The sequence below is a fragment of the Epinephelus lanceolatus genome, chromosome 7 (assembly GCF_041903045.1).
Source record: "Epinephelus lanceolatus isolate andai-2023 chromosome 7, ASM4190304v1, whole genome shotgun sequence".
Lineage (NCBI taxonomy): Eukaryota > Metazoa > Chordata > Actinopteri > Perciformes > Serranidae > Epinephelus > Epinephelus lanceolatus.
This window is the reverse complement of record NC_135740.1, coordinates 40,976,510-40,990,240: the sequence shown is the minus strand read 5'-3', so window position 1 is coordinate 40,990,240 and position 13,731 is coordinate 40,976,510. Positions and strand designations below refer to the sequence as shown.

The 13,731-nt window shown below is 43.1% G+C and overlaps 1 protein-coding gene across 1 annotated transcript in view; it reads right to left on the bottom strand.

Annotated features, from left to right (window-relative positions):
- The window catches only part of fat4 (FAT atypical cadherin 4), a 149,658-nt gene that overhangs the window by 71,184 nt on the left and 64,743 nt on the right, over nt 1-13,731 (bottom strand). Inside the window, exon 2 of the mRNA XM_033632605.2 lies at nt 3,711-3,842. Coding sequence (XP_033488496.2) covers nt 3,711-3,842 — 132 coding nt within the window. The remainder of the gene's footprint in view (nt 1-3,710; nt 3,843-13,731) is intronic.

Sequence of the window (13,731 nt, the reverse complement as noted above, 5' to 3'; positions counted from 1 at the left end):
TCTTTGAGGGGAGGGGGTGGGGCCGACCAATTAAATAGCAGTGTTCCAGGGAGCATGGTGTACCCGACCGGAGCAGAAGGAAACTCATTTAGCAGATGAGTAGTTTTTGGGAGCACACAGTTCCTATGAGAAGTGTGAGGTGCGAAGCAGACAGTGCCGGCGGGGATAGCGAGCTTCCTGTATCCAACAGTACCGAGCACGCAAGCCAATCATAATACAGACTGAAAAACAAGCAACATTTTGTCACTGAGAGCTCAAGCATAAAGCCTTTGAAAGGCAGAGACCGGCTGCACTGCTGCTTTTTAAATCTGTTTTCAACAAGTTCACAACTGCAAAAAGTGTCTAGAAATACACTTGCAGTGGGTGTATGAGCCTCTGGAACACATTACCGTTCATTTTGAGGCTCCTGAAACAGCCATTGTTGCACTTTTCTTCATTAAGAAAGCTTTTTTTTTTTACCTGTGACATATTTTCCACGTAAGGTCAGCAATCTAATAAAACTTTCAGTCTTTCCAAAAGCACAAAAGGCAGCATTTTCCTTTTAAATGAAGTGAGAAACATTTTCAGAGCAGCCTGCGTTAGAGAAAAGAGCAAAGTTTTATACTGATTTTCTCTCCACCCTGCTGCAACCTCTTCCTTCTTTTTTGGGGTGGAAACGGGCCTTGCGAAAAACGGATGCGTAGAAACAGCATTTTAATACCCTCACACATGAATCCCACATGTAGCACTGTTAAATTGGATGGGATCATTATGATGTCTGAATTCAGCCCGTCAGCTGGCCAACAGCTTGCACTCTTGGCTACTCTGCACTGGCTCACACATGTGGCTTTCTCAACAAGGGCTCCAATGCGTTCCGTACGCTCAGTGTCAGCGCAACTTAAGTTTCCTGCGTAAGGATGTGGGCAAAGACTTGGCTGGCCTCATATCTGGCTCTGAGTGAGAGCTGGAATGAAGTACAGGCTTCTATTTAGCAACCTATTCATGGCAGCACTGAAGTTTGGAGTAAACATCCCTAGAATCTGTAATTCCTAAAAAGGCTCCTCTACATTCTCTTCAAGTGTTGCTGTGTTTTCTTTTTCATTTGAATCCCCGTCTGGAAGCAAAATGTGGCTTTTTTTTTTTTTTTTTAATTAAAGTTCTTGAAATTGATCATTTGGGAGGACTTGCATACGTGTGCATGAATGCGTATTTTTCAACAAATGACTGAAAGCCTAAAGTTTCATCTTACAGACCACAGCTCAGGCTGACACTCCTCTGAAACTCAGATATGAGGAAAAAGTGAACAACTGCGCAGTTTGATTTCAATACCATATGCTTTCAACATCAAAGCTGTGAATACTTTGGCGCTGAAAAAAGAAAATAATCAAATAATGTCCTTAAAATCCCCCTACTGAAAAGACGGACCTGCCTCCAGGTCTGAGATTTACAGTCAATATAGTGTCCCGGCTAAAGAGAAACGGCCAGGAGTGTGCGACTTTTCTCACAATCAGAGCGAAGAGAAGGCGGTGAGGCAACAGCTGTGCAATAAAAGACGTGTGGCCTCATAAGTTAACATTAAATCTGAGTCCATATTCCCCCTTTCTGATCTCTCTCCCCTCTATGGCCTGACTTTTTCCATTCACTTCAACTGTGTCCTTTGGCTTAGGTGAGAGACCGCAGGCCTTGGAGATGCAGGCAGAGCCTGTGTTTCACTCACTGCAGGATTTAATGTCCATATCCTGCCTAAAGCAGCGAAAGATGGAGCCTTTAACTAATTGAGAGTGATCTCGGTGATGTAATGTGAACTATGGAGGCCGCGGAGGGACTATCGGAGCGGCAGGCCCAAAAATCAATCGCTGGCCGCTCTCCTGCAGGCTCTGTGACACCAGTGGCCTCAACGCGTCTCAGATAACGTCAACACACAAGACAGAAAAGGACAATTCTGTGTGTGTGTGTGTCCAGAGGAGAAAAATGTATGAAGGCCGATTGATTCATAGATGTGGGCTATATGTTTGTGTCGCTGAGAGTGAAGAGAGCCCAGTCTGTCTGTCTCATTCTACGTAACTGCTTAGCCTATTAGGGGTCGTGGGGGGCTGGAGCCTATCCCAGCTGACATTGGGTGAGAGGCGGGGTACACCCTGGACAGGTCACCAGACTATCACAGGGCTGACACATTAGCTCCTTCTACACTGCCAGATTTTCGGCGAATGTTGGGCCGTTTTGCCGGCAAGCTGCAAGGGTTTAGACACACAGAGCAGGATTGGCGAGTTGATCCGAGGTGCCCAATTTTCCGCCTCGTAGGGTAGACATATTGGCAGAATCTTATTGGTTTAAAAAGAAGGAGGCGCCCTTCCGTCACAGGAGGGGCTGTTGATGACTTGTGAGAGGAGCTGTTGATGACGCCGCACGTGCGACCCACTGGCGGTGGATAAACAGGAAACAGCTGATAGCAGGAATGAGCAGCTAGTAGCAAGAGGGAAACACAAACCTGACAGACACTGTAAAGAAGAGCAACTGGGGAGACAAGGAATTGTGCACCCTCCTTGTCCTCGCAAACGAAGAGGCCATTAACCGTCAGATGATGGGGACAGTGAAGAACGGGCCGACTTATGAGAGAATCGCCAAAGGACTGACCAGCCACGGCTTCCCTCCCACGTCACTGTTTACGTCACACGCTGAGCTACACATTTTGTTACTTGCTCACGCCCCCCATTGCCCCGAAAAAGGCACATTCTGTATGAACAAAAGTAGGTAGGCGGCATTTTGCTGCACTCCCCAATTTTGTTTTTATACTGCCAATGCTGAAAGAAGACTGATTGGGCTTTCCTGCAAATTTGCACAATTCCTATTTAAAAAGGGCTAGAGAGACAGATAACCATTCACACTCACATTCACACCTACGGACAATTTAGAGTCACCAATTAACCTGCATGTCTTTGGACTGTGGGAGGAAGCTGGAGTACCTGGAGAAAACACACGCTGACACAGGGAGAACATGCAAACTCCACACAGAAGGGCTCCCACACCCTGGGTTCGAAGCAGGAACCCTCTTGCTGTGAGGTGACAACTCTAACTACTGCACACCTCTCATTAAATTTGTTGAAGAGCGCAATATGACTGGTTTGGGACCCGCAACTAAAGGACTTGGGACTTGACTTGGGAACTTAGCTTGGACTTGAGTGCAAAGACTTGAGACTTACATGTGAATAGAAAAAGACTTTGTCCCACCTCTGTTAATTTCTTACCATCGACTAATTAATTATTTCAACAATCATTTCAGCCGTACTCTCATGTCATATGTTTGACTCCATATTTTTGTCCAACTAATAACTAAAGCTCCTCCCGTGGCTCCAGTCGTTATACAATACCCACAATTGTCAGCTTCTTAATCGAAGCTATTGTTCACTCTGTCACTCATATGCAGTAATTCCTACCGTGGTCTTAATGTTGTTTCAGCGGCCTAAGAATCTGCAATTCCTTTGGCATGAGAATGGCCCAAAATAAAGACACTAAATGTCGACTTAGCTTCATTTCATTAATGACAGCTGCCTTGGCGTCTGAATCCCATTTGAATCTATAGTGGTTTCTACACTGTAGGAACAAAAATTTAGAGCATATTTTCAATTCAAATCACTCCCAGGATATCTATTCTGAAAGCAGCGGAGTGGAAAACGGGCACAGAAAAGCACAAAAACACTGTCAGACAGAATAGAAACTGGGGGAGCCATTACCTTGTCTGCATCCGTGGCTGTTAGCTGCATTATCTTGAAGCCATCTCCAACGTTCTCCTCAATGGTCACATCAAGAATATCATTAGGGAAAACAGGCGGGTTGTCATTGACGTCCTGCAGCGTGATCTCCACCTGCAGAGGAAGAATAAACACCACAGTTTCCGTTAAGGCTCTGCCAAACTTGGCCTGCTACAGCTGTTAAGATCCCTGCAAAGAAAAAAAAACTTGTCCATCTTCTTGAATTTCAGATGATGAAGAAGCTGCACAAGAAGGGGAAAGTTATCATTCTCTGACTCCACAGAGGCTGGAGAGGAAAAGTTGTGAAATGATGAAGTGAAGTATATTAACTTGAAAGGTCAAAAACTAAGGAGGCTGAATTATTGTTTTATCCAAAGATCATTTATTTAGATCTGATAGTGGAATCAGTCTGGCCTGCAAAGCCAAAACACAGCAAATATATATTTGGTTGAGAGTGAATTAAAAACAAGACCTTTTGACATCTATCTGTTTTACTGTGTGACAAATATATTACGCCAATGAAATGTTAAACTTTTAGGAAAACATTTAAATTTAGCAACAACTAGAAAAGAGAGGTCAAAGATAAATTGTAGAGGTCAGACAGCTAATGAGATAAACCTAGCTTAACCTAATTTAGCAACCTTTACTCATTTCTTGTAGTTGAATAATCAGTTTTGATGCTCCAACATCTTAGTAATTCAGTTAACAATAACTGACTTAGCCTAGCAGAGTAGCAGCACCGCTAACTGTAATCATCTCAGCCTCTGACAGCATTTGGGCTAATTACGGCTAACTGGTGAACTAGCCTTAGCTAAAGCTAATTTACCAACTTTTTAAACCTGTTTCCTGTAATTAAATAATCAATTCTGATGCCCAGACATTTTTGGAAATAGGTGTTTGTTAAACCAACATAAAAAGCAGTAACTACATGTTATCATAGTGGAGTAAAAAAGTCAGGTCAGATAGAATTCCTACTAGCTAAATGATAACATTAGCTGACCTAGCTTAGCAAAGTAACAGCCATGCTAACTGGAATCATGGCAGCCTCTGACTGCATTCTGGCTAATGAGATAGCCTTAGCTAAAGCTAATTTAACCTCTTTTTTCTACCTGTTTTCTATAATGGAATATCAGTTTTAATGCGCTAACATCTTAATAATTAATTCTTTAAACCACATGAAAAGCAGTAACTAAATGTAATCATAATTATATTAAATAAAAGAGGTAACATCAGGTAACCAAGTCCTATGAGCTTAAAGGTTACATTAATTGACATGGCTTAGCTAAGTAGCAGCAATGCTAACTGTAATCATCGCAGCCTCTGACTGCACTTAGGCTAGTTACAGCTAACTGGTGAGATAGCCTTAGCTAAAGCTAATTTACCAACTTTTAAAAAAATAAAAAACAAAAACAGTTTCCTGTAATAAATCAATGTTGATGCTGCAACATCTTAGTAACTGAGTTAACACTAACATTAACTGACTAGCTTAGCAGAGTAGTAGCTACTAACGCTAACTGTAATCACTGTAGCCTCTGAGTGTACTCCAGCTAACTGGTGAGATAGCTGTAGCTAAAGCTAATTTACCCTGATTTCCTGACATGTTTCCTGCAATTTAATTATCAATCTTGATGCAACGATGTTTTAGGAATTGTGTTTGTTAAACCACATAAACAAAGCAGTAATTACATGTAATCATAATGGAGAAAAGCAGTAGGCTAACACAAGATAAAAAAGTCCTTCTACAGCTAGCATATGAGATGGTCCTAGGTAAAGCTAATTTACATTTAACATTAAAAAGTAGCACCAGATAAAAGGTAACTAGCCTAGCTTAGCGGAGTAGCAGTCACATGCATCTCCCATGTTGGTTTGAGGTATTTGGGCTACCTTTAAATCAAATATTTAAATGCATGCAATTAAGAATGAATGTATTAAACTTGCTCATCAGTTCAAATGGACGAGAAATGAAGAGGAAGAAGAAAGAAATTTGTTGTGAGATTTGTAGCACTGCATCATATACAGTACCCACATGTTCAACTGTCATAAAGGAACATGTCTATAGAGCTGCACTGTGGGTCTATGGTTGAACTCATATACCCCACTGTCACTGGAGCTCATGGAAGTTGTACAAGTTACAAATTGACTTGAGGCTCTTTTCCATAGAGATTTACAGTGAGTGTAACAGTAGAGCAAACTAATTGCAGCTCAGGGATTTTCACTTTCATGTCTTAGAAACCAAAATAAACACACATTTACTGTGGACCACAGACCCCCCATGTGCATAAACTTTGTCCCATATAGTGAGACTTGTTCTGATAGCCTAAATTTAATACAGACTCCGCAGTGGTGAGACGGAAACCTATGATTAGATCAATTGTTTATAGAAATTATGTGATTTCAAGTAAATCAAAGTGACATTTTATTTTTCCGCATTTTACAAAAAGACCACGTGAGCCCATTTAAGGATCCCCAGCGGCTCTTTCACCACACTTGGGGAACTCTTTGTCACCATCCTGGTTTGCGGTTAATATACAACAAGGTCAAAAATATGTGGACGGCCTTTTCCATATCCTTTTTTCTTTGTGCTTTGGTTTTTCATAGTCTTGGAGAGGCGTCTTATTTTCGATGAGGGGAAATCTTAATATTTTAACAATAGTGTGCGTCCAACTTTGTGGCAACAATTAAGGGAGGGCCCCTTCCTGTTTCAACTTGTAAATACAGCAACAAAGCCAGGTCCATAAAGAAATGATTTTTCCAGTTTGGCATGGAAGAACTTGACCGCCCTGACCTCCACCCCCTCCAACACCTTTGGGATGAACTGGAGCGCCGACTGTGAGCCAGGGCTTGTCACCAATCAGTCAATCAGCGGCCAACCACACAAATATTTGGCATGACGCACAAATAAAACAACAGCTAACTACAACAGCACTAGAATTAAAAGAAATATAACACCGGTACTTTCTTACAACAATACATTAACTGCTACAGCTCCAGTGGGAATCAACCCACCGCAGCCTGCCACCTATAGCAGGACAGAGAACAGTTACACAAGCTCAGCTATGCAAATGTCTGAGGGAAAGTGGAAACCCTGGAGACAGTGAGAGTGAGACATTTATGGTTTCAGATGTTCTATGTCTGGTGTGGCGATATTACATTTCCACTCATATCCCACAACTTAAACTGCGATCCCCTCCACCTCATCCACTAACCCAAATATGCATTTCAAAGCCAGTAAACATGGCTCGCTTTTGAATCATAACAGACATTTTGCTGCGCATTCTCTGTTTATTGACTCTATAAATATGGAAAAGCCGTGTTTAAATTCTCCAGCGATAGGATCTCCATTAATGTTGACAGTGATTATGGTAATTCTTGTGCCAGGCATCACAAGATGCCCCCACCTCTCTTTCGCAACACACACGGACGAGGCTGCGCGTCAGTGAGATGAAATAGGAAATGGGAAAAGAACAGTTGTCAAAAGTCTACAATGGGTGCAGCTTCTCGAGGCAACAAGAGTTTCCCAGCAGGCATTTGTAGAGCAGACAATAGGCCTCAAGGCCGTACGACCACCAAGGTGGGGGGTCAGATACAGCAGCCTATTCATACCCTCCTATTGACAGGAAAAAGACGTCACATGTCCCACAGACCTGCTTTTGCAACCAACAGTAGCAGGAAACTCTTCGCAAACAGCTGCCACAGACTCCTTTTGGAAAAACTCAGTTCATTAAAGATGACCCAGAACAAAAAGCTTGGGGGAGACGGAGCTGAAATGGTGTCAGAGTCTGGCTGAATAAAATATGCTTCTCGCTGTTTACCGCTTTGACACCGACTGCAGCGGGGCAAATCTCCATAAGGTTGCAATTACAACAAATCTCATCACTGAACACTTTTATTTGCCTGATCCGCTCGTGCCAGGGCGAGGATGTTGTCCACTTATTAAACCAACTCTGAGCCTGTGTCTGCATGACTGGAGATAATTACAGAAGAACAAGGCAGATTATGTCCCGGGCACCAGCGATGCAGAAGTCGCACAAACAAGGCACAATGACAGCGGCTCTCGACTCAACTTGCGCCTGAGCCGAGGGACCGGGGCAAAGTCAACAAACAATGAATATTTATCTCCCGCCCTGTGTGTCCCCTTGATGTGTAAATAATGCAAGGCCCACTTCTGAGGAGTGAACTAATTAGGGCAGAAGTGCAGTTTTGAGAAATAATTACGCCTCACGCTTCCAGTTTGCATTACCCAGGCTCCCACGGGACGGGAATATATCAAAGAGCTTTGGTGAAAAATTCATTGGAGGGAAGAGGAAGCAAGGTCAGGAGGGGGAGGCTGAGAGAGGCAGGAAGAAAGGTTTTTGTTCCATCTACCTGTCTGCGGCGGCGGACCCAGATGCCCCGGCCGAGGCAGGTGAAACACATTAGTTTACAAGGTAAAAGATTGTGTTTCACGAACTACTGTTTCAAGTTGCAGGTGCTGCTAACTGGCTGCCAGGGTTTTATTATTTATAGGGAGGTATGAATGATTCACGCGTCAAGTGGTTCCTGAGCGCTGTCGATTATGAGACCTTAAGTGATGGAAGGTATTTGTCCAAGAGGTTGAGACCGGAGCCGGAGCTCGGCAGTGATAAATTCATCTTGTCACAAAATTCCCAGAGCTTATATGATATACGCAGGGATGACAGGTGGGATAATTCAGACGTCTGAGCTTATGTTATGTAATCTGCTCTCTTTTCTCAATCATAGAGTTTGAACGTCAAGACTCAGTTGATCCATATTTCAAAGAGTTTATTTTTTCCACTAACCTCTAATCATATGCAGATAGTTTTGTGTTAATGTGATTTTGAGCTATCTGGAATTTCTGCGGTGACCCTAATATCATCGGGGGGAATGGATTTTTTTGTTGTGCTCAAAGCATGGGAAAAATACGTTTGAAAAATTCAACAGCAGTTTGTCTTTCCAGTAAAAATGTTCCAGTTATTTTGAATAATTCACCGACCTCACTGGAACTACTTTCAACCAAAGAAACAGTCCATATGAAAGCTGTTGAGGGATTATCCAGACTAACCAAAACATTGACTCTGGAAGGACGTGCTGCTGTCGAGCTTTTCAAATGTCATTTTTAATGCTGCGAGGAGCACCAAAGAAGATTCCATTAACCTCCACTGTGTTGGGGTAGAGCAGTGATAATTTTGGCAGCCATTTTAGATTTAGTCTTAACATGAAAATGCATTTTTCTTCCCTTCAGAGAGTTGAAACTAATTCAGTTTGGCTAATCCAGGGATCAGAAATTGGAGTCAAGGTAACAGGTTGCGTCATGTGTTGAAATTTCTTTTGGACATTTTTGACTGGGTCAGAGGATGATGTGTGAGCACACACTTGATGATCATCGTTTGCAAAGCTCAAAATTCTGACCAATCAAGAGCAGCTTTCTCGCACAAGGCATTTGATCTGGTCCGCTTGTAAATCCTGCCGTGAGAACATGAACCAACTCTAGGCAATTATACAACTTTAGAACTTTGGAAGTCGCTGATTCGGACCAAAGGAGACAACTCCAGGTCTGAAAGCACCCCAAAACTGTCGCAGCTGAGACCAGTTGAGAAAATACTGTATGTGTTTTTGTAATTTGGGTGAACTGACCTTAAAGAAGTATCAAAACGTTGCTGCATTCACATTTTGTAACACTGACACCCGACATTTAGCCATCTTTAAAACGACTTGCTTGTGGAAGCAAAGCAGACATCAAAGTGCAGACGTTTACCTCGACAGTAACAGAATACACCAAACTAATTCCTCCATCCCACCACGCTGTAATATCCAAAGTGAGAAGAAACAGTTCTGGTTACAGCTGAAGGTAAAAGCATCACCTGCGTCCCTGAGAGCAAACAACCTTTGCCATTCTCCCCACATCTTAAAAAGTGCAAGTAGCACAGGTTTTCATATGTTTCCCACTTAAAACGTCTCATACTTGCAGTCCTGCCAAGACCTCTGCAGACAGATGGATAGACAGATGGACAGACAGACGGACAGACAGGGGGAAAAGTCACCGCAGGAGCAAGAGATCTAATATTTGAGCATGTTCCCATGTAGGCTGCGCACAGACTTTGTCAGTTACCCACTTAATAACCAGTAGAGGCTCTGATTAATTAAGTGAGGGATGGTTTGCATTACAGATGAGTAATACAGTGCATGCTTGCTCCGTCGAACACCGCAAACTTCTGAGTGAAAAGGTTGAAATTCACATCATTAGCACAAACATTTCTTCCAAAGCAGACCAAAAAAATGTGGACTCAGAGCGCAGCTGATGCAACAGTTGGCCCGTAAACGTTGAGCTCATCTGATCGTAAAAACCGGAGCAGGGTGCGCCTCCTGCAGGAAACAATCATTTCAAAATGATTAAATGTCTCATTAGATGCTGTTGACGACTCGGGGTCAGGGGTCGGGGGAAGCACCGACTTCCAGCTCTCGTTACAGTCGGCCTCTGAGATTGAACAATTCCACTTTGCATCATCCATTTTTTACTGATGTGCACATGAGCTCGAGTTGGACCTGATGTGTCAAAAAGAGGAAAAAAAATGGGGATCAGAAAGCAGCTCCAAATATAACACTTCATCACAGAGCCGAGCCAGAATCATGTGCTGTTTAAAAGGAATTAGTCAGGTTTTGGCGCAGTATAAACAACTAAATGGCACAAAGGAATTTTTGCAATGCCATAAAAGAGAGTCAACACTAACAGGTTTTGAAATGTGCTGATTCCACAACGTAGGATGAAGAAATAACCAGATCTAATCCAATCTGAGGTTTGATGCACTGTTTGTTTACAATGACATGATGGTTATCTAAGGTTACAGCGCTCTAATGCCTCAGCTGGAACCTTGTGTAATGTGAGGACCGTGACCGAGTCCAGGGCCGGTGCAGCTTGGGCTGGTTAGCAGAGTGTTCCAACCATGGGAGGGTTATGAGACAATGGACTCCTGGGCACAGATATGTAAGGGGCCCCACCACCTCTCCTACACAGGAGCAAGATACACGGACTCTGTGCTGGCTTTGTGTCTTTTTATGGTCATTATGCATCTTTTTGTGGTTTTGTGTCTTTTTCTGGTTGTTTTGCCTGTTTTTGAAGTTGTTTTTTTGTCTCTTTGCAGTTCCTTGGCATCTCTTTGTGGTCTTTTTGTGTCTCTTTGTAGTTGTTTTGAGTCTTTTTGTTGTCGTCTGTGTCTTGTAGTCATTTGACTCGTCTTCAGGTAATTTAGTGTCCTTTTTGCCATTTTTTTGTCTCTTTGTGGTCTTTTTGTATCTCTTTACAGTCATGTTATCTCTCCTTGTAGTTGTTTTGTGTCTTTTGTAGTCGTTTGTGTCTCGTTGCAGTCATTTTGTGTCTTCTTGAGGTAATTTTGTGTCTTTTTTGACATTTTTTTGTCACTTTGTGGTGTTTTTGTGTCTCCTTGTGCTTTTTATTTCTTTTTGTAGTCATTTGTGTCCTACTGAGGAACTTTTGTGGTTGTTTTGCTGTTTTTGTACTTATTTTTGTGTCTCTTTTTAGTTCCTTTGCATCTCTTTGTGGTCATTTTATGTCTCCTTGTAGTTGTTTTGTGTCTTTTTGTAGTTGCTTGTGTCTCGTCGCAGTCATTTGTGTCCTATTGAGAAACTTTTGTTTCTTTTGTGGTTGTTTTGTGTCTCGCTGTTGTCATTTTTTGTCTCTTTGTAGTTCCTTTGCACCTCTTCTTGCACCTCTTCTTGTATCTCTTTGTAGTCATATTTTGCACTTGTTTTGTGTCTTCTTGTAGTCATTTTTGTCTTGCTGTAGTCATTTTTTGTCTTACTAAGGTAATGTTGTGACTTTTTTGGTTGTTTTGCCTGTTTCTGTAGTTCCTTTGCAGTTCCCCCTTGCATCTCTTTGTGGTCATTTTGTATGTCCTTGTTGTTTTGTGTCTCTTTGACATAATTTGTGTCTTTTTCTAAAGATATCTTTTAGGGCATTTTGCCTTTAATTGATAGGACAGTCAAGTACGAAAGAGAGAGAGAGAGAGAGAGAGAGTGAGTGACATGCAGCAAAGGGCCACAGGCTGGAGTTGAACCCGGGCCGCTGCGGCAACAGCCCAGTACATGGGGCGCCTGCTCTATCCACTAAGCCACCAACGCCCCAATTTGTGTCTTTTTGTGGTCATTTTGAGTCTTCTCCTGGTCGGTAAATGTTAATTTGACATTTTACATTTTGCAAGTGAAGGTTCAGGCGTCCCCTGACTCTTTGGGTCCCTCAGCCTGTGCCCAGAAGACCCGTTCAGTAATCCATGCACGATTCCAACAGAAGCAGAAAAATACTAAGGCTCAAATTGCTGTGTGTCTCCAGAGAAGAGGGAGAGTCATCACTGGGACGTCTCATATGCAGACGGAGAGGTTACATCCCTTCCAACCACTGACTGTGAAACCTTCGAAGAACCGCACCCAAGCAGGTCAGTAAGGACGTCCTGACTAATTCCCACTACTGCTTCAACAAAGCATTAACCTCCAAGAGACTTCTAACTTCCTGCACATTGGAAAATTCATACTTTCCCCAAAGTTCCTGCTCTATTTAAGAGCCACTCTATATTGTACAGTGGAATCTGTCATCCTCTCAACTTTGAAAATGGATTACCGAGCGTCTAGAAAAAGCCCAGGCCCGTGTCTGCGTTGCTTTGCTTAATCTGAAAACCGTATGGCATGATCCACGCACATCTGATGAATGCCCTGCTGTGTGAGAGAAATTGTAAAGTGGGTGATAAAACGGCACATTCAACATATTTCATTTCCTGCAACTCCGGAGATATGCAGACAAAGGCCATCATTATTTCACTTCATCTTCACTTCCTTCCCTACCTCTCCTTGTGGTTGTTCCAAATGTTTACATAGAACATCTTGGACTCTCGGCTCCAGATTTATGGGGAGTTTAAGAACTAATTGGTTCTGTGGGTCAAGGACGCTGGTAAAAGTGCCATCTCTGCTCCGTCTTTTAAAAACAAAAGGAAACACAACTAAATAATTAAGACAAGGTCAAACGGATCTCCTCCGGAGGGTTTCTTTAACACGTGTACAATGGCGACTGGCTCGATCTGTCAAACAAATGCCTGCAGAGTAATTCATCTTCCAACCGCAGTCATCAGGCTCGGCAAAGTGCATGCGCGCTCCGGAGACAGGAATTTGAGCGTGCCGGAGATGGGAATGTGCCCGGGAAAAAAGCAGACAAAGCTGGACGTCGGCCAAACCTCAACGCGCAGTGCGAGAGAGAAGTCAGGATACGATCACATCCCCCTCAAGTGCCCCCAAAATCTTCTGCAGCCCGGTGGAAAGAAAAAAACAGAGCTGGAGTGAGTAAGAGAAAGAGACAGACAAAACAAAACAGGAGAGCCTGCAAACGATCACAAAGCACCTTGGCCTTATGTAACCAACCAGGGGAGAGAGAGGAGAGACAATGTCGGACAAGTGGTTTTAATAAAGGGGATCACTGTCCTCTCGGCGGACCACTTCACCAACTGTTAAAAGATTGTTTGTCTACAGCAGGCCTCTTCAAGCCCCCTGCAAACACTTGCCAAGCGAGGTTCCCTCTGAGCATTTCTGGTGGGACATAAAATCCAACAGAACGAATAACCCACCAGGTCATCTGGACCAGCGTACTGTTTCACAGAGGCTCTGGGCTCGCCAACATCTCTGCACACAGGAGAGTGGAAACAAATCGTGATGGATTGCCATTTTTAATGGTCCTGTATCCGGCCATGAGCGGTGCAAACCGGGGTTCGTCTTCACTATAAACAGCCATAACTCTTTCCCTCTTATTCCTACCTGAGAGAGTTAGACGGAAAGTTTAATTAGACCTTGCGCAAGATCAGAGTAGAGCTAATGGAGGCGAGACAAGATTTAGCTCTCCTTGAAGCCCGAGCACAATTCAAAGCCATCACTGAAATTACCATAGCCTATTAAACGCGGCGCATTCTGTATCCCTGGATTAAGAGGTTAGAAGAACATCAAAACAAGC